Consider the following 20,833-nt stretch of genomic DNA (forward strand, 5'->3'; position numbering starts at 1 on the left):
GGTCTTAAAAGTCCTTAAATTGTCACTTCACTCCCCCCTCCCCCCCCCAAAAAAAAGAAGAAAAAAAAACCATGTGAGAACCACTGTTCTATTGGAGAGGATCCAACCAGAGGAAACAACACCTCAGTAGTTACTCACACACACACACACACACACACACACACACACACACACACACACACACACACACACACACACACACGCCACACACACAGGTTGAATGGTGTTGACAGATGATGACAGATCTACAACGGCATGATTTTGAATAAAAGATCATGTGTGCTGTCCGCTGCACCCTGCCTGACACTCCTACATTATGCAAACTGCAACGATGTGTGCAAATATTTGAATATATATATATATATTCAAATATATGACAACAAAGATTTGAGTTAAAATGTTCGCTTTAAAAAATATATATTCAAAGATTTTCAATGATTTTTCGGGGAAAAAAAAGAATAGCCAAAGAAATCTAAAATGACACAGATGCATCCCAGGTTTTAATGGGTTAATATAATTCTGTGAGGTTTCTTTTACTCTCAGAGTAACGCTCAAACATTTGTTTATGAAATCAAACTGTGTTTTTTTTAGTAGTTGAACCGAATGCAGAACATGAAACAATAAGGATATTTTGAAACTACAAATTCAGATCTCTTGTAGATCTGCAATTTTTTAAATACTTTTGTGTGATACTGTGATGACATATGGAATTCATTTACAAAAAAACCCCACATACAATTATGGAGATAAGAGGATGCTGCCCCACAGCGACAATATAGTTTTAAAATATAATAGCAGATCTACAAGCTGTTTTAGTAGTGATTGCTTTTTTTTGACACAGTAAAATCTGCAGTGTTAATGTAACTGTGTACACTCTCAGAGTTACAGACCTGTAAGGGTCCATTTGGTTCCATTTGTACACACTCAGAGTTACAGACCTGTAAGGGTCCATTTTTTATTGAATACTTAACAGTTTGCAAAACAAGGCACAGATTTATAACAGAATGCTAACAAGATTAAACCCAGGGCCCTCAGGGCTTGTTTCCAGTGTGGTCCTGTGTATTCAATTCATCGAGACATTTAAAGACAAACAATATACAGTAATATGAAAAAAAAAACATTTACTCTGTCCCCTACCCTGAGCCATCCCACCCTAGCATCATGACTTTTCTGATTGTCTCCACCAGGCCAAAGGCATGGCGAGAGAGTATGTTTTACCCTCCGTCCGTCCGTCCGTGTGTGTGTGTGTCCGTGTGTGTGTCTCTGTGTATCTCCGGCACCGTTGGCTTGACTATAGAGATACTGTGTAACGATTTGCATGACGCTTGGACAAAATCTGTATGAGTACTGTCAACGCCTAATCTCCGGCACCGTTGGCTTGACTACAGAGAATACTGTGTAACGATTTGCATGACGCTTGGACATTGCAACTTCCTGACCTGGCGGAGACCTGTGCTCCGAGGAGCACTTTTTCTAGTTACTTTTGTTGCCACTTTTACATTCTGCATAAGAGTACTTTCTACAAAAGGGTGAATGAACAGTGAGGCTGTTGCTCTTGTGCAGGGGTTGGCAACTTTGATGATGGAGAGGGCCACTATATTTCCACACTCATTCCAGAGGGCCACATTGCATATACTGTCGGGCAAACACCTCCGTATTTTTCTTAAATTAATGCCGTACTTACTTCCCCATTCTTTGTCACACAAAAGTAGCAAAAATAGCCGATCTACAAGCTCAAAACACGTCGCAGCGCGACGCTCCTTGAACTTGTAGATCTGCTATTTTTGTTTTGGAATCCTGATTTTTTTGTTTGATGCTATTTTTGAATCGGAATCCTGAAAAGTAATGTCGTCTATGACCATAAGGGAACCGGCGGAAATACGAGTCCATATCCGGGAGGCGGGGAATAAGAAGTCACCGGAGTTTTTCTTTCTTAAAAATTCCATTTTATTGTCAGAGTTCTCAGCAATCCATACTTATAAGTCAAATCGACATATGGCGCAGTCCATAGAATCTGCTTTATTCTGTTGGACGTGACATCGTTTCTCACATAAACATCACATTATATGCAGACAAATATTTGACCTAGGACCTCCACCTGACCACTCACAAAACAGGTTTCTAGGAACAATAGAATCATTGGGCAGGGCCTTCTCAGTTAACACAATGGATTACAATCTGCCTTAGCTTTAGCACATAACATTTATCTATCAAACTGTACTTTTGGTTTGAGAGAGGCAACAGGCAACAGACACTCTTTCATATTATTAGACTAGCTCTGAGGGAACAAAAGGGCTCGGCCGGGTGTGGCGTCATGGGAATACATTGGTCATAAAAAAGACAATAGAAGTTGCCCATGTACTGTATGCTCTAGTGTCAGTGAAACATAGACCTCAGATAAGGCACACCCACTGATCTGAAGTCAGTTTAACCCATTCAACCCAGGAACGCATCTACAAGTACAAATGTCTTCTAAATCCCCAAAAACTAAATTATATTGTATTTGGTCGCGGACATATTATGTATTTATGTCCAAGACCATATTTTGGTATTTTGTTCCGGGGACCCCCTAGAAGCAAAGATTTGAATTACAAAAAAATGTTGCTTTAAAAATATATATATTTTCAAAGATTTGCACAATTTGTGCAACTCTTTGAATCACATTTAATGTTCATGACTACAAGCTGATCTACAAGCTGTAGATCTGCTATTTTTGAATAGCCAAAGTATAAAAGAATGGCTATACTGTAGCTAAAATCTACAATGACACAGATGCCTTCCCGGATTAAATGGGTTAATGATGCAAATGATCACTGGTGGAAAAATACTCTCATGTTTTACTTAAGTAAAAGTATCAATACTGCAATGTAGAAGTACTCTTTTACAAGCAAAAGTCCGGAATTCAAAATTCACTTGAGTAAAAGTACAAAAGTATTAGTCTCAAAATGTACTTAGAGTGCCAAAAGAAGAAAGTAGTCATTATGCAGTATGTCCCATTTTGCAAGTTTTCAAATGTATAAAATGTTTAAAAATCTTTTGAAAATAGCCGATGCATTGTGAGCTTGTAGATCGGCTATTTTCAAATGGACGAAATATATATATAGGGCTGAAGTGGTTGATGTATGTTTTGTGATAATAATCAAAATCTATAAAGTAACTCCTAACTAATGTTTTCAAATAATTGTAATGGAGTAAAAGTATAATATTTGCCTCTGAGATTTAGTAGAGTAGAAGTATAAGTACTGAAAATTGGAAATGCCCCAGTGAAGTAAAAGTACCTCAAAATTGTACTTGAGTACAGTACTTGAGTAAATGTACTTGACGCCACTGCAAATGTTGTCGTCTGTTGAAGCAACACCACGATGCAAAACACATCACAATGTACCGGCTGTGGGAGAACAGTGTGATGTGGGATTAGTTCTTTAGACAGGTTTCTGCTGGTGTTTTGTTTTCAGCAGCTTTCATATCCAGGTGAGAATAATAATAATAATAATAATAATAATAATAATAATAATAATAATAATAATAATAATAATAATAATGATAATAATAATAATAATAATAATCATAATCATAATAATGAGGATGATGGTGATGATGATGATAATAATAATAATAATAATAATGATAAAATGCCTATTTCTATGTTTTCATGTTCATTACAACAGATAGTAATCAAACCACTGCTGATTGGAAATTTACTTTTTTTTTATCATGTGTGGCCTCCTCCTGGCGAGATAGACAGACAGTTAGCTCATCTTTGATCCTGTTTGACTGGAACTGTTTCGCTGATACATTCCCCAATGGTGTGTCGTCTTCCACATGGTACTGTAAGTAGTTGGAGGCTCGCCAGTTGCCACACTGGAATCTCTTCCGTGTACCTGTGCTGGTTTACTGTTCACACCTCCTTCAGTAAAGATGGGAGATTGAAGAGGTCATACGACTACATTGTTCTCTCCGTCTTCTCTCTCACAGAGCTATAACCATGACCTCATCATGGTTCCAGATCACTCGACGATACCTGTGCATCGGCTTCCTGGTGCTTCTGTGTTTCCTGTCGTATCTCGTGAGTTACCTAGACATCAACCTGACCTCCTTCAGCCTCTGCAGGGTCTCTTCACCAGGACCAGAGGACAGGGTCTCCCCACCAGGACCAGAGGACATGGTGAACACGTCCCTTCAGGTCCTTCACCCAAACTGCACATCAGACCGGCAGATCAGTCCACAGTCCGTTCACACAGAGGAGGACGTTCTGATATTGATGTGGTTCTGGCCGTTTGGCGACAAGGTTAACATCAGGTCAGTGGTGTAAAGTAACTACGTACATTTACTCAAGTACTGTACTTAAGTACAATTTTGAGGTATTTTTTTTAGATTACTGGAGTATATCCAATTTTCTGTACTTTTACTTCTATTCCACTACATCTCAGAGGCAAATATTACACTTATTACTCCATTGCAATTATTAGAAAACTTTAGTTACATACATTAACTTGTGAAATGGGACATTCTGCATAATTAGTATACTTTCTTTAAGTACATTTTAATACCAATACTTGTACAACTTTTACTCAAGTACATTTTTAATTCCAGACTTTTACTTGTAACAGAGTGTTTCTACATTGCAGTATTGATACTTTTACTTAAAGGGATAGTTCATCCCAAAACACATTTTTTCTATGGATTAGTCACCCCATGGAGACTTGAATACATGGATATTTTTTATAATTTGATGACCGGCAGCGGTTCCGGTAGGAGACACAAAAGTCTCCTTTGTGTCTCCTACCGGAACCGCTGCCTACCGGTCGGGCTGGTCATCAAATTATTGTCTTACGAATGTGACAAAAACAATAAAATATCCATGAATTCAAGTCTCCATTAGGGTGACTAATTGATAGGAAAAAAAAGTCATTTTGGGGTGAACTATCCCTTTAAGTAAAGAATCTAAGTACTTTCCCCACCACTGTCTCAGGTGCAGCGAGTTGGACATGGAAGGATGTCGGCTGACGGACGACCGGAGCGTTTACCACAAAGCACACGCCGTCCTGTTCCACCACAGAGACATCCACGGCGGGCTGGACAACATGCCGCCAGAGCCACGTCCCTGGTTCCAGAAGTGGATCTGGTTTAACTGGGAGTCGCCGACGAATTCCAACAACATTCCTGCACTCAACGACTTGTTCAATTTGACCAGCAGTTATCGGCTGGATTCTCACATCCCGGTGCCTTATGGGTACCTCACCCCGGTGACACAGGTAGGCCTGTCACAGATAACACATAATCAATTATTTTTGCATAATCGTCATAATCGTTTCCATGTCGAAAAATGTTCACACATTTTCAAATATTAAAAAAGCAGAAATAAAAGAAGATCTACAAGCTTGTCAGCTATTGTATATATACTATATATATATATATATATATATATATATATATATATATATATATATATATATATATATATATATATATATATATGTAGAACGAAAAAGGGGACTCCTGCACATCCAAAAAAACCCGTTGGAGGTGCAAGTCTAGTCAGCAGGCATATAAATTGTAAAAAAGCGAATGGACCTTCAAGCAAGGGACTGCACACTCCAGGGAACAGATGGACAACTTACTACTGCATTAAGTATTTTATTAGCACGACGCGTTTCGCCGTGAGCTTCGTCAGGTGCTATACAAAAGTATGTGTGTTCAATACAGTGACACATATATAGTGCCATTCATTAGACAGTTCCACCCCTCCAGGCATGGTATAAAATATTCAATTATTCAAATATATTTCAAAACAGGAGAGGGCAGACAAAGATGCTGTATGCACAAACACCGAAAAACAAACAGATCAAATGAGAACTCATTTAGGGAGAAAAATAAATGAATACATACATATATACATACATCAAAAGGAACATCTCTAGTATTAACAAGACATCCCATAAAGATGCAAGGCAACCCATTTATACAAATGTATGCATAAAGTCTTTGAATTAAAAACTTTTAGATTGAAAACAAATATCATGGTAGGCACAATCAAAGCAGTCAGGATATGGGTTAAACATGGATCAGGCCATGTCAGTCAGAAAGGTTTTGGACTGTTAAATGACACAGGAGAGTAGTAGGTGTGGGTTTCCATTCGCATTTCAACCGCTAGGGGAAATAGTGGCGCTGTTGAGCACATTCCTGAAATTCCTGACATTCCTAACATTCTTGACATGTTTGACATTCCACAATTCACAATTCACAATTCATAATTCATAATTCATAATTCATAATCCATCATTTCAGACTGATTATTTCATTAGTCAGTCAATTTAATTAAAATCGTTGATGTCACAATAAGGGTTAGGGTTAGGGTAGATTAAACTCTCTCTGAGTGTAACCACATGAACCCATTGATATCCTTGTTCTAATGTAACTAAATGTAATCAAATGAACCCATTGATATCCTTGTTCTAATGTAACTAAGTGTAACCAAATTAACCCATTGATAGCCTTGTTCTAATGTAACTAAGTGTAACCAAATTAACCCATTGATAGCCTTGTTCTAATGTAACTAAGTGTAACCAAATTAACCCATTGATAGCCTTGTTCTAATGTAACTAAGTGTAACCAAATTAACCCATTGATAGCCTTGTTCTAATGTAACTAAGTGTAACCAAATGAACCCATTGATAGCTTTGTTCTAATGTAACTAAGTGTAACCACATGAACCCATTGATAGCCTTGTTCTAATGTAACTAAGTGTAACCAAATGAACCCATTGATAGCCTTGTTCTAATGTAACTAAGTGTAATCAAATGAATCCTATGATAGCCTTGTTCTAATGTAACTAAGTGTAACCAAATGAACCCATTGATAGCCTTGTTCTAATGTAACTAAGTGTAACCAAATGAACCCATTGATATCCTTGTTCTAATGTAACTAAGTGTAATCAAATGGACCCATTGATAGCCTTGTTCTAATGTAACTAAGTGTAACCAAATGAACCCATTGATAGCCTTGTTCTAATGTAACTAAATGTAACCACATGAACCCATTGATAGCCTTGTTCTAATGTAACTAAATGTAACCACATGAACCCATTGATAGCCTTGTTCTAATGTAACTAAATGTATTGTCTGTGGCCCACCGGATACTCCAACAACAGGTATACAGCACTCTGACAACAGCTGCAACGGGTATTGTATAACCGTGCGCCGGGGCATGCATTTCCAACTTGCATCGTTCCCGACTTCCCTCGTCCCCTAGTAACCCAGTGCCATTTGCACTGGTCTAGTTTGAAATAAAGCCCTCATGGCCCTGAAGGTTGTCTACAAGGCCCTCTTCTCACTGATGCTAATCCAACAGGCTGAACAGGAGCACAGCCTGTCATTGTTATTGGGTGATGTACTCTATGTAAGCAGAAGCACCTGTGCTCTGCCATGAGTATGGTATTACCACCTGAGGGTGGAAGTGAAAGTGAACTTCCTTGCCGATACCACATGGATGGAACATTAGAACCACTGACAGCCACTGGCTGGTGCAATAAACCCATTCACCTTACACCCCCGCCCCCCCCCCCCCCCCCCCCTGTATTGAACACACACACTTTTGTATAGCACCTGACGAAGCTCACGACGAAACGCATCGTGCTAATAAAATACTTAATGCAGTAGTAAGTTGTCCATCTGTTCCCTGGAGTGTGCAGTCCCTTCCTTGAAGGTCCATTCCCTTTTTTACAATTTATATGCCTGCTGACTAGACTTGCACCTCCAACGTTTCTTTTTGGTCCCCTTTTTCGTTCTCTCTCTCTCTCTCTCTCTCTCTCTCTCTCTCTCTCTCTCTCTCTCTCTCTCTCTCTCTATATATATATATATATATATATATATATATATATATATATATACATATATATATATATATAATATTTTATTTTAAAGGGAACATTTGTTACTCAAATCTTTGCTTCTGGGGGGTCCCTGGGACAAAACATTTTGAGATGGGGGTCAATACATATACTTTCGGGTGGTCCTTGACATGAAAAAGCACCACTGATATTAAAGCTACATATGTTTTTCAGAAACTGTTAGGATTTAGAAGACGTGTAGAATCCCCAGAAGCAAAGATTTTAGTTAAAAATGTTTTGATTATTCAAAAATAGCAGATCTACAAGCTCATAGCGCGACACCGAGTGCTGCGCTATGAGCTTGTAGATCTGCTATTTTTGAATAGCCCAAAGACATTTTAAAAATGACACAGATTCATTCCCGGCCTAAATGTGTTAAATGTGTAATGTTGACACAGGAGGACGAGAGCTTCAAGCTGCCAGAGAAGGACAAGCTGGTGTGCTGGGTCGTGAGCAACTGGAACCCGCAGTTCAAAAGAGTCAAGGTCTACGAAGAGATGAAAAACCACGTCAAGATAGAAGTTTACGGGAGAGCCTTTAATCGCGCCGTGACTCCCGAAGAGTACGTCAAGGTGATGCACGGCTGCAAGTTCTACCTGTCGTGGGAGAACTCCATCGACAGGGACTACACGTCGGACAAACTGTACGATCCTCTGAGGATGGGGGCCGTGCCTGTGGTCCTGGGCCCTTCGAGGACAAACTACGAGGACCACGTTCCGGGAGACTCTTTCATCCACGTGGACGACTTTGCCGGCGGACCGAAGGAGCTGGCTGAGAGGCTGCTTTACCTGGACGGCAACCACACCGAGTACATGCAGTACTTCAAGTGGAGAGAGAGGTACAAGGTCCATCGGCACTTCTTTGTCAGCGATCATGTGTGTAGATCATGTCAGCATCTGAAGATGCACAAAGGCTATCAGCGGTTTCATGGTCTCAGTAAATGGTACTGGGGTTAAGAGGCAGTGGTGGAAAGTAACTAGTTTAGTTCTGTACTTGAAGAATAACGTTTTTTTTTCTCCTTTCTTTTTGTTTTGCTTTGCTTTCTACTTCTTCAAACAGCCAGTGGTGGAAAAAGTAGTTTTTTTTTTTTGCTTAAGTAAAAGTAGCAATACCACATTATAAAAATACTCTGTTACATGTAAAAGGCCTGTGTTCAAAATGTTACCTGCTCATTTTGCTAGGGTTGGATGGCTCAGGGTTGAGGACAGAGTACGGCAACTTGTAATGGGCTTGGTCTACAAGATACACCACAACATTGGGATACCCATGTACCTGTCTAAATACTTCAAAAAACGTAAATTAAGTCCACAATCACAACACCAGAGGCAGCTCCACTGATCATGTCCAACCCAGATTTGGCACAAACAAGGGAATGAACTCGTTCTCATGCTATGCAACAAAAATGTGGAATGCCCTACCAAAAGGAGTAAAGGAGTGTAAAACCCTACTCACTTTCCAAACTGCCCTAAAAAACACCTTCAAGAGGCTACAGTTCCAAACTGGCCCCTGTCAAAGTCTTAACCCCCCCCCCCCCTATTTTCATGCTATATTACATTACATTACAGTCATTTAGCAGACGCATTCAACATAGGTAGGGAACGAAACTACTAATCACCAGAAGTCTTAAGTGCATTTCCTGCACTTAAGACTTCTGGTGATTAGTAGTTGGATCAAACTACTTTGTCCTATATGTTGACAAATTGAATACGTAGGAAGACAGACCACAATGGACGAACCAGGGCAACGCTAATCCCCCCCGACCGTCGTTTTGTTGCACTATTATGCTTGAACTGCACCTCCCTACTCTGCTTTATATAGAATATACTGTTAAGTTGTTTACACAAGGTTAGGTGGCAGCTACTGGGGGGAAAAATGCTGTTGGTGTTTACTGTTTACAATATACCAAGATTATATGCAAGTGTAGCAGTATGGGCGTTGTCCCCCACTCTGCCCAGGGCCCATCCTCCTCCCACTAATCAGTGGGCTGATTACCTGCAGTACATAAGCAGCACACACCTCTGCAACTATAAGGATGCCAACCGCCACAAAACACCATAAGGAAGAAGAAGCCCTGCTTAGCTGCTGTCTCATTTGTGTGCGTGTCCTCACTGACCGGGTTCTAATGCTGGCCCGTTGGGCTTCAGTACTGTTGCCACGCTTGTCACCGGCGTGTGCGTGTCCTCACTGACCGTGTATCTTCCACAAACAAAGCTGGCTTGTTGGGCTTCAGTATTGTTTGTTTGTCCACTATGCATCAGCACAGGTATGTTTCTTGTTTAGCGAGTGTCAGTGTGTTTTCATTTAGTTATGTTATGGTCATGAACTTGACCGGCTGTTTTATGTAATTTTAGTCTGTGTGCAACTGCCCGAGTGTCTGTCTCTCCACGAGAGCACTCCCCCCTCGGGTTGTCTACCCCTGGCTGTGTGGGTGCGACTGCACCACGCAGAATGTGTCCACAGGCACTAACTGTGCGGTATGTTTAAATCCCCCTCTCTACTATTGCGTCATTGATTTTAAGCACTATTTATGGTAGGCTAACACACTGCTGCTTGTGTTTCTTGTTTTATTGTTGTACTGTTTTATTGGATCTTGTTTACACTTTTTGTATTAGCTCGTGCTCATTTGATTTTGCTATTTTGTCTCATCTGTTTAAGAAAGTAGGTAGCTGACATATAGCACTTTTACCTTAGCGCTAGGTATACTCTTGGTTGCTTGTTTTTGCAGGAAATGCACTTAAGACTTCTGGTGATTAGTAGTTTCGTTCCCTACCTATGTTGAATGCACTTATTGTAAGTCGCTTTGGATAAAAGCGTCTGCTAAATGACTAATGTGATTCCAAGGCTCGGTGAGGAGGAAACAGCGCTGCTGCTTTGCCTAGTGTATTTCACCCCTGACTGTCAGCCCTGGTGTTGGGCTTAATTTTATTGATTATGTTGCGTGAAACCCCCGGTCATACACTGTCTACGGTGAAATGTATTTTAACTAAACATAATGTATTATACTGGTCCTCACTATTGTTCTCACTTTGCCTAGGGTTCTGGTGCTGAGGCCCCAAGTCCGGACCAGGCGACGCCCGCTCCAGAGGTGGTGGTATCCCCATTCCTTTGTGTGTGCTATTTAGATTATGTTACCCTTTTCATTGTTGTGTGATGTGGCTTGGGGTGCCACTGCCCTGGGCTGGTTAGCCAGTCCCCCTTGTCCCTTGGTAAGCCTTGGCACTGAGCCCTGTAGAAGTACATTGATCTTGCTGAACTACAGTGATACATTTTAACCTCTTACTGCATTATGGTTAAATACTCTGACCTGGTATTGCCTTTTGGAGGCCTATCTATATTGTGAATAAAACGGATTACCATTTGCATTGATTCATGTTTCTGCTTATTGTCACAAACTGGGCGAGGAGTAACTCATGTTTCAGGTGGTTTACTTCCTTTAGATTCTTAAAAACTATTTCTTAGGGCGCAATCCCCTAGGTGGCGTAGTTGGCTATACCTCAATTTGTACCGCTCTGTTACACAAGGGATAATTGTTGAGCTGAGGTGTTTAATCATCCTGAAGGGGGTTATTTTTCAACAACGACCAGCACGCTGACATTGACCGCTTATTACACGGCTACTTAATAAATGAATTAATAAATTGACCCAAAAGTAACAACAAAACTAAGTAATTCCTTGCTTAAAGTAATGAAAGTATTCCATAAGCGTTGCGCAGGGCGGACACGGACGCTCGGAAAATAAGGAAGTGTTGAATAGAATACCATTTTGGGTTACTGCATTGTCTATTTAAAGCTAAAAATGTTTTCAAAAACATTCTTGAGAGCAACGTATAGTTGTAAATGACATGGTGTTTGTTTACATTGCTGTCATGTTGGATACAGCATAAAATCAAGCACCGCAGGTTGATATGAGCAGGTGCTCTGAGTCTTTGATTAGACAGCGGTCTGTTATAGGAAAATTGAGAGACAAAAAAGATATATAGGCTACATGATGAATGATTAATGAATGCAGTGTCACAAAAGTTTAATGAGAAGGCACCTTTGATCAGACATGAGCTAACTTTTAGGTTAGGAGGAGGTTGGAGGAGGCAATCACACGATGCAAAACACATCACAAAGTACTGGCTGTGGGTGAACAGTGTTATGTGGGATTAGTTCTTTAGACAGGTTTCTGCTGGTGTTTTGTTTTCAGCAGCTTTCATATCCAGGTGAGAATAATAATAATAATAATAATAATTTCTATGTTTTCATGTTCATTACAACAGATAGTAATCAAACCACTGCTGATTGGAAAATTATTTTTATTTTTATCATGTAGCATTCAGTAGTACAGAACATTATTATTAGTATTCATGCTTTATTTATTGCTCATGTTACACACAGACATATAATGGGTTCTTTAAAAATAGTCAGGGGATATTAGCAGAATATTTTCCAATCTTGGAATAAATTCCTTACCAAAAAAAAAATCTTCACCAATGTGTTTGTAAAGGTGTCTAGTAACACATCTCACAAAGACTGAAATGCAGTCCCCCTAGGAGAATTTTTGACAGCTCCTTAAAGTTGGGGTACCCACCATAACCTTGGTTAAAAAAAAATCCCCCCCCCAAAAAAAATATCAAAATTTAATTCTGTTTTAAGTAGCATGTGAGGGGTCAAACTAGGGTGTTTTTATGATTTTGAATCCATTGCAAGCATTTTTGCACCAAAACCACTCCTTGGGCTAAAAACGGCCAAAGCCATCCTTTTCCAGGTATACTTTTAGTGTAAAAAGCCCATTGAGATTGGGCCGTTTTCAGTCTTTGTGAGATGTGTTACTATAGACACCTTTACAAACACATTGGTGAAGATTTTTTTTTGGTAAGGAATTTATTCCAAGATTTTTTTAATATTCCCTGACTAAAAGGTTATTAAGAACCATATTATTTAGTGAATTAATTTTCCTCATACCTCTAGGGAAACTTTCTTTGCATAGTTCTTTGAGGAACCAGACATTATTCGTTGAGGCTCAGGGAAGTGTCAGTGAACTCAATCCAGAGATTTGTTGCCCCTCTTCAGACAGCATCCAGGCCGTGCAGGTCAGGATTATCCAGCCTCTTTGTGCGAGCTACCAGCTCAGTGTCCTTGTGGTTATAGCATACATGGGCAACTGGCGGCCCGGCGGCCACATGCCGCCCCCACCTTCACTTAATGCGGCCCGCAGGTTAATATTGGATTTGTGATATATTATTGATTTCAGCTGTTTACAATTCCAAACATGCAAACATGACCCGCTTTAATTACTTCAGTCTATATTAGTAGCTGAATGACTAGTATTACAATTCTATTGTCTTTTTTATGTCCAATGTATTTGTATTTAAGTTCATAAAGTTAACATAAGTATAACTGAATGCATTTGAGAAAAAAAAAATACTTTTAAGAATTCCAATTCAAAAGTAGCAAAAAAGAAAAGTCAGGATTCCAATTCAAAAATAGCAAAAACAGCAGATCTACAAGCTCAAAACGCGTCCCGCTGCGACGCGTTTTGAGCTTGTAGATCTGCTATTTTTGCTACTTTTGTGTGACATAGAATGACGAAGTACAGGATTAATTTACGAAAAAAGTAAAAATACGGAGATAATAGGTGTCTGCCCGACCAGCAATGTGGCCCTCTGGAGTGAGTGTGGAAATATAGTGGCCCCCTACATCATCAAAGTTGCATCACCACTGGGTTATAGTGTCCACCCTGAGATTGGGAGGTCGGGGGTTACTTTGTACTTGTAGATCATGGCTGGGGGATGTACTTGTACATCAAGCTGACACACACTACCGCCCTATGGGCCACATGGTTCGGCAAGGCGCACTACCACTAGTGCTATGAAGATCGTGTTTGAGAGGATATCCTGCCTTGAAGTGACTATGAAAACTTTGGCTTTCCCTTGGAAGAGTATAGGGCTTTCTTGGCGAGATAGACCAGGGTTTCTTAAAGTGGGTGCCGTGACGCAAGTCCAGGGGTGCCGCAGAATACTTTGATAATATTTGGAATTCATCAATATCACTTCAGTTTAACCACTTAGACCGTCTAGAGTAGACTTAGTAAAACGGACGTGAGTTGCACTGTTCTTGGTGCTTTTTTTCATTCTACAGTACACCAAGTCTCTTCGCCAAAAATAGCAGATCTACAAGCTCACAACGCGTCACATTGTGACGCGTTGTGAGCTTGTAGATAGCCTATTTTGGGATAATGCTCCCCCCAGAATAGGGATGCTGGGGTTCAAGTGGTTAAACGCCAAGTAAAAACGTTCTGTCCTGATGGAAACGGATATTCTCTCAAGTTTTCCGCAAGACTTACTGGATCTTAGAGGGAATGTTTCACATATTTACGTAGCGTAATATGACATAAGGTTCTAGAAATTAACAATGTCATTCAGGGGTGCCGTGGATGATAAAGTTATTTACAGGGGTGACCTCTGAGATAGACATCTTTGATGCCGTTTGACAGGAACTGTTTTGATGATACAGTACTCTCCCCGATGGTGTGTCGTCTTCCTTATGGTACCACCGTTTTGGCGCCTTATGGTAAGAGATACAGCCACCCTGGAATCTCTTGTGGCTCTTGTGGCGAGATAGACAGACAGTTAGCTCATCTTTGATCCTGTTTGACAGAAACTGTTTCGCTGATACATTCCCCAATGGTGTGTCGTCTTCCACATGGTACTGTAAGTAGTTGGAGGCTTGCCACACTGGAATCTCTTCCGTGTACCTGTGCTGGTTTACTGTTTACTCCTCCTTCAGTAAAGATGGGAGATTGGAGAGGCCATACACTACATTGTTCTCCCTATACTCTTTGGACTTGCTGTGCAGTGTTCTAAAGTGGTCAGCCTATACTGGGCACATGATCCATGATGGCTCTCCAATTCCCTGTACCATTCACTGTGCCAATCCATCCATGAGAGTGACCTTCTTAGTTTACAGGGGATAACCAACACTGGTAGTATTTTGTGGTTGCTGATCAGCATTGTCAAAATCATCATTGATTGATTGAATACTTTATGTAGAAGTTTACAGAAAACAAAGCACATGAAAGTACAGTTTAAATACAAGTTCAATTAAAAATAGCAAATCTACAAGCTCAAAACGCGTCGCAGTTGAGCTTGTAGATCGGCTATTTTTGCTATTTTTGTGTGACATAGAAAAAGTTAAAATACGGAGATAAGAGGTGTCTGCCCGACAGTATAATGCAATGTGGCCCTCAGGAGTGAGTGTGGACACATAGTGGCCCTCTCCATCATCAAAGTTTCCCACCCCTGGTATAGCTGGTGTAATGAAGTGACTGTCTCTCCGTCTTCTCTCTCACAGAGCTATAACCATGACCTCATCATGGTTCCAGGTCACTCGACGACACCTGTGCATCGGCTTCCTGGTGCTTCTGTGTTTCCTGTTGTATCTCATCAGTTACCTAGACATCAACCTGACCTCCTTCAGGCTCTGCAGGGTCTCTTCACCAGGACCAGAGGACAGGGTCTCCCCACCAGGGCCAGAGGACATCGTGAACACGTCCCTTCAGGTCCTTCACCCAAACTGCACATCAGACCGGCAGATCAGTCCACAGTCCACAGAGGCCATTCTGATATTGATGTGGTTCTGGCCGTTTGGCGGCAAGGTTAACATCAGGTCAGTGGTGTAAAGTAACTATACGTACATTTACTCAGTATTGGAGTATTTCCAATTTTCCATACTTTTACTTCTACTCCATCACATCTCAGAGGCAAATATTATACTTTTTTTTACTCCACTGCAATTATTAGAAAACTTTAGTTACTAGTTACTTTGTAGATTTGTATTATTGTTACAAAACATACATCAACCACTTCAGCCTCGCTTGTAGATCTGCTATTTTCAAAAGATTTTTAGACATTTTCTACATTTGAAAACTTGTGAAATGGGACATTCTGCATAATGAGTATACTTTCTACTTTTGGTACTTTTAAATACATTTTAATACCAATACTTACAGTACAGTACAACTTTTACTCAAGTACATTCTTAATTCCAGACTTTTACTTGTAACAGAGTGTTTCTACATTGCAGTATTGATACATTTACTTAAAGGGATAGTTCACCCCAAAACAACATTTTTTCTATGGATTAGTCACCCCATGGAGACTGGAATACAGGGATATTTTTTATAATTTGATGACCGGCAGCGGTTCCGGTAGGAGACACAAAGAGTCTCCTTTGTGTCTCCTACCAGAACCGCTGCCTACTGGTCGGCTGGTCATCAAATTATTGTTTTACGAATGTGACAAAAACAATGAAATATCCATGAATTCAAGTCGCCATTAGGGTGACTAATTGATAGGAAAAAAAAGTCATTTTGGGGTGAACTCTCCCTTTAAGTAAAGAATCTAAGTACTTTCCCCACCACTGTCTCAGGTGCAGCGAGTTGGACATGGAAGGATGTCGGCTAACGGATGACCGGAGCGTTTACCACGAAGCGCACGCCGTCCTGTTCCACCACGGAGAAATCCACGGCGGGCTGGACAACTTGCCGCCAGAGCCACGTCCCTGGTTCCAGAAGTGGATCTGGTTTAACTGGGAGTCGCCCACTTTGTCCAGCAACATCCCTGCACTCAACGACGTGTTCAATTTGACCAGCAGTTATCGGCTGGATTCTCACATCCCGGTGCCTTATGGGTACCTCACCCCGGTGACACAGGTAGGCCTGTCACAGATAACACATAATCGTCATAATCATTTCCATGTCGAAAAATGTTCACACATTTTCAAATATTAAAAAAAGCAATATACCTACAAGCTTACAACGCAATCTGTTATTTCAGTTATTTTCATATTTTCAAATATAAAAAAAGCAGAAATAGCAGATCTACAAGCTTATAAGGTGTCACTTTGTGACGCGTTGTAAGCTTGTAGATCAGCTATTGTAGATCGGCTGTATATTTTTAAATGTATAAACTTACTAAATATGTGAATAATTTCTTTGCGTAATGAAGTTATTTGTCATATCTATAGCCTGTGCAATGTTTTATTACGAAGCCTAAAAGGCAAACTGAAATGTATTTTGTATTCATAATGTTCCAATAATGTCCAGTTGCCAAACACACAATTACAATCGTTAATAGCAATTATTTGAGTGACAATTAATCGTCAACTTAAATGTGTAATGTTGACACAGGAGGACAAGAGCTTCAAGCTGCCAGAGAAGGACAAGCTGGTGTGCTGGATCGTGAGCAACTGGAACCCGCAGTTCAAAAGAGTCAAGGTCTACGAGGAGATGAAAAAACACGTCAAGATAGAAGTTTACGGGAAAGCCTTTAATCGCCCTGTGAATTACGAAGAGTACGACAAGGTGATGCACGGCTGCAAGTTCTACCTGTCGTGGGAGAACTCCATCCACAGGGACTACATGACGGAAAAACTGTACATTCCTCTGATGATGGGGGCCGTGCCTGTGGTCCTGGGCCCTTCCAGAGCAAACTACGAGGACCACATTCCGGGAGACTCTTTCATCCACGTGAACGACTTCGCCGGCGGCCCGAAGGAGCTGGCTGAGAGGCTGCTTTACCTGGATGGCAACCACACCGAGTACATGCAGTACTTCAAGTGGAGAGAGAGGTACAAGGTCCATCGGTTCTCCTTTGTCAGCGATCAGGTGTGTAGATCATGTCAGCATCTGAAGATGAAGAAGCACAAAGGCTATCAGCGGTTTCATGGTCTCAGTAAATGGTACTGGGGTTAAGAGGCAGTGGTGGAAAGTAACTAGTTTAGTTCTGTACTTGAAGGATAAGAGGTTTTTTTTTCTCCGATCTACATCGACACGGTGTGAGCTTGTAGATCGGCTATTTGAACTATTTGAAAATGTTTTTAAAAACAGTAAAATAAGGAAGTGTAAGGATATAAAGGCACTGGCAAAAATAGGCCCCATAGTGTTTTATACGTGTTGATGATATTGTGTTTTGGTGTTATTTTTGGGCGGTGTAACCGCCCCTATATGTGAGGTTTGGACATCGACATTCGCTGCACCGTGATTGGCCACCATTGTACCCCCCTAACCCTGCACCGTGATTGGCCACCATTGTACACCCCTAACCCCTACACATTCAATGCAAATCTATACTTTTCTTTAAGTGAGCTTCCATCACTGTGATGACCACTAGCTGCAATGTGATTGGCTGACTCTATAAGCTGACTCTATTCAGGACTGTGATTGGCTAGCGAAACACATGACACATGTGCATAGCCCTATAAATAGGACTATGCACTTAAAAAAAAACACATTTATGTTTTTTAAGTGAGTCACCCATTGTGGGTGGAAGGGGTATTAAAAAAAAACACATTCTTTTTGTAAGTGAACTTCCATCACCGTGATGACCACTGTTAAATAACAACAGTGACATAGTGCTCCAATTCCACATGCTGTGATTGGCTACCCTAGCCGGGAGCGTACTCAAGTTCCCTCAGCCCTATGTTCCCTCAGCCCTATGTTCCCTCAGCCCTATGTTCCCTCAGCCCTATGTTCACTCAGCCCTACTGTATGTTCCCTGAGCCCTATGTTCACTCAGCCCTATGTTCCCTCAGATTGGTAAAATGGGGTAACATTTTAGCTCCTGTCTGTCATGAGATATTTTTTAGCAAGATACCCGAAAAAGTGATAGACATATTTTTAACATGGGTCATGGAACTGTTTATAATCCTACAAAAGGAGTGTGGCAATAAACATGGCATGTCACAAAAGGTTAATTTGTTTTATATCTCAAAAATGTATGGACAGGTTTATACATAAAGATGCTTCTCTAAGTTATATTGTTGTTTGTTAAAGGTTAAAACACTATTTTCTGACAGTAATTGCTAAAGAGTGTTTGTTCAGTAACAGGGGTCTCCCCGTCTCTCCAGCTCTTTAATAAACAGAAAATACATTTTCAGGTGGGCTAACAATTTCACCCTACCAGGAGAGAGAACCCATTTATCAGCTTCAATTTTATAATGTTCCGATTCCAATTAGTTTTCTGCTCAAAGTTTATCCTGACCTGTACGTATCCTGTAAGAGTTCTCTTTCATGATTGGATGACATTGGTTATCTCGACATGAAAATGTATATTCTGTTTGCTAACGTTTGCTAGAGACGGGGAGACACTGAAAGCTCGAGCAGAGGGTACGCTTATTGGTGTGAGGGATGGTGAGGAGACCCAAGTCAGAAGACCTCAGGTTCCGCGCTGGGGCGTAATCCTGGAGGAGGTCTGACAGGTACCGTGGGGCATGGAGAGCTTTATAGGTGAGGCGGAGCAGTTTGTACTGTAAGTGAGATGCAGAACTTAACCTAAATATCACCACTTTAGAAAAGTGTGTCATATGCTGAGGAAGAAATAATTAAATTGTCACCAAAAAGCTGAATAACTTCCAAACAAATTTTCACACAACTCCACAAAACAACTTTCCACTCTGATTAACCAAAAGTCCTTATAAGATGTTTTTTAACCTTATGTGTTAATAAGGCTATACATGTCTTAATAATAGCATTGTAAGCATATATATTGTTAGATCATTAGACACTTTTGGAGTGATTTTACCGTCTACTCTGGCTTTCGTGTGCACCCCAGGTTCCAGTTTTTATGTTGCTTTATTCAGTATTTAGATATTTGATATTCATACATCAGACACGCCCCTTCCTATACAAATCCATTGTAACTTCAAACTCCATTTTAACCCTGTTAAATTCATTGAAAACACGTCCTTGGTTTTGGTGACTGATATTGTCCTAATGTATGAGAGGGACATGTTTTCTCCATATATCATTTTTTAAAAATGTTATGTAAATTATAGATAAAAATACATTTAAAAAGTAATTGAAAAAATAGGGCTCCTCACGCATTAGCAGGACAATATCATGTTTTAATTGAGTCTAACATGGTTAAAACAGAGTTACAATTGGTTTATATTATGATGAAATGAATATCAAATATCTATATTGAATCAAGCAAATTAAATATAAGTCTCTTAAAGTTGTTTATAATAGCCTTACAAACACATTCAGTCTCTTTAACTTACCTAACTTATCTATCATGTCAGTGTTCAACCTTTATTATGCTGTGTTGTTACTTTATAATATAGTTTATTAAGCATTTATTAACGGTTAACTATGCACTTATTAACAGTTTAACTACGGGTTTTGCATCTACCAGGTCTTAAGCGGGAACAATGCCTTCTTAAGGTTTATAAATCCTTAATAGGCTCTGTGCATAACTGCAGTGCAGGTTTCTGGAAGATGGCATACCTATTTCCTGTTCCGGTTCATTTTCCCATAGCTTCATTTGATTGGCTGATTTCATATTTGATTGATAGCAGTCGAGCCAATCATATGAAGCTATGGGGACAATTACAGGGAAAGGAAATGGATATGACACTTCCAGGAAACCTTTTTTTCCATCTACTTGGTCTAAAGTGGGAACAACATCTTATTAAGGTTAACCAATCCTTTATTAAAATATACATTTGCTGCCGTTGCAGAATTTCGTATACATAGCATCACAAATAATCTAAAACTTGTTTGAACATTCATGCAGTCATGTAATTATGAGAAAAGGCTATCCTTTTATGTATAAGGAAACCTGGCCTTGGATCAATACTGTCATACATTTATTTGATTGATTATGACAATTGAGTATCTATGACCGCCTTCCTTGGACACTTCCCCAAATAGTGTTTGGAGTTCCGCGTTTAAGGCCTGTACATCTCCATAAATAATATAAAGTGCTTACCCGGTAAGCACTTTATATTATTATTATATTACCCCTACAGTAACATGTTCATGTACAATTCACCAGTGAACTAGAAAGGAGAACTAAAGTCTATTGACTTTGCTTGATTGGCTGTTAGATTAGGTAAATCATATCAACACTATTTAATAAATGACTATATATAAAGTCACTCGTAAACAGAAAGTTTGACGAGT

The 20,833-nt window shown here is 40.1% G+C and overlaps 1 protein-coding gene across 2 annotated transcripts; it reads left to right on the plus strand.

Annotated features, from left to right (window-relative positions):
• The first annotated feature begins 3,366 nt into the window (after positions 1-3,366).
• On the plus strand, positions 3,367-19,559 carry LOC311036640 (uncharacterized protein). 2 transcript variants are annotated; one of them, XM_084045475.1, is made up of 9 exons: positions 3,367-3,471; positions 3,742-3,830; positions 3,976-4,299; positions 4,973-5,255; positions 8,287-8,726; positions 15,223-15,537; positions 16,300-16,582; positions 17,060-17,499; positions 19,005-19,559. In XM_084045475.1, the coding sequence occupies exons 2-9, from the start codon at positions 3,823-3,825 to the stop codon at positions 19,123-19,125; spliced, it is 2,214 nt and encodes a 737-aa protein (XP_083901601.1). In that variant the 5' UTR covers positions 3,367-3,471; positions 3,742-3,822; the 3' UTR covers positions 19,126-19,559. The 2 variants fall into 2 exon arrangements, with proteins under 2 accessions (XP_083901601.1, XP_083901602.1); XM_084045476.1 differs by lacking the exon at positions 3,742-3,830 and having other exon boundaries at positions 3,382-3,471.
• The last annotated feature ends 1,274 nt before the right edge of the window (positions 19,560-20,833 follow it).

The sequence above is a fragment of the Gymnoscopelus microlampas genome, assembly GCF_963454915.1.
Source record: "Gymnoscopelus microlampas genome assembly, chromosome: 20".
In the NCBI taxonomy this organism is placed as follows: domain Eukaryota; kingdom Metazoa; phylum Chordata; class Actinopteri; order Myctophiformes; family Myctophidae; genus Gymnoscopelus; species Gymnoscopelus microlampas.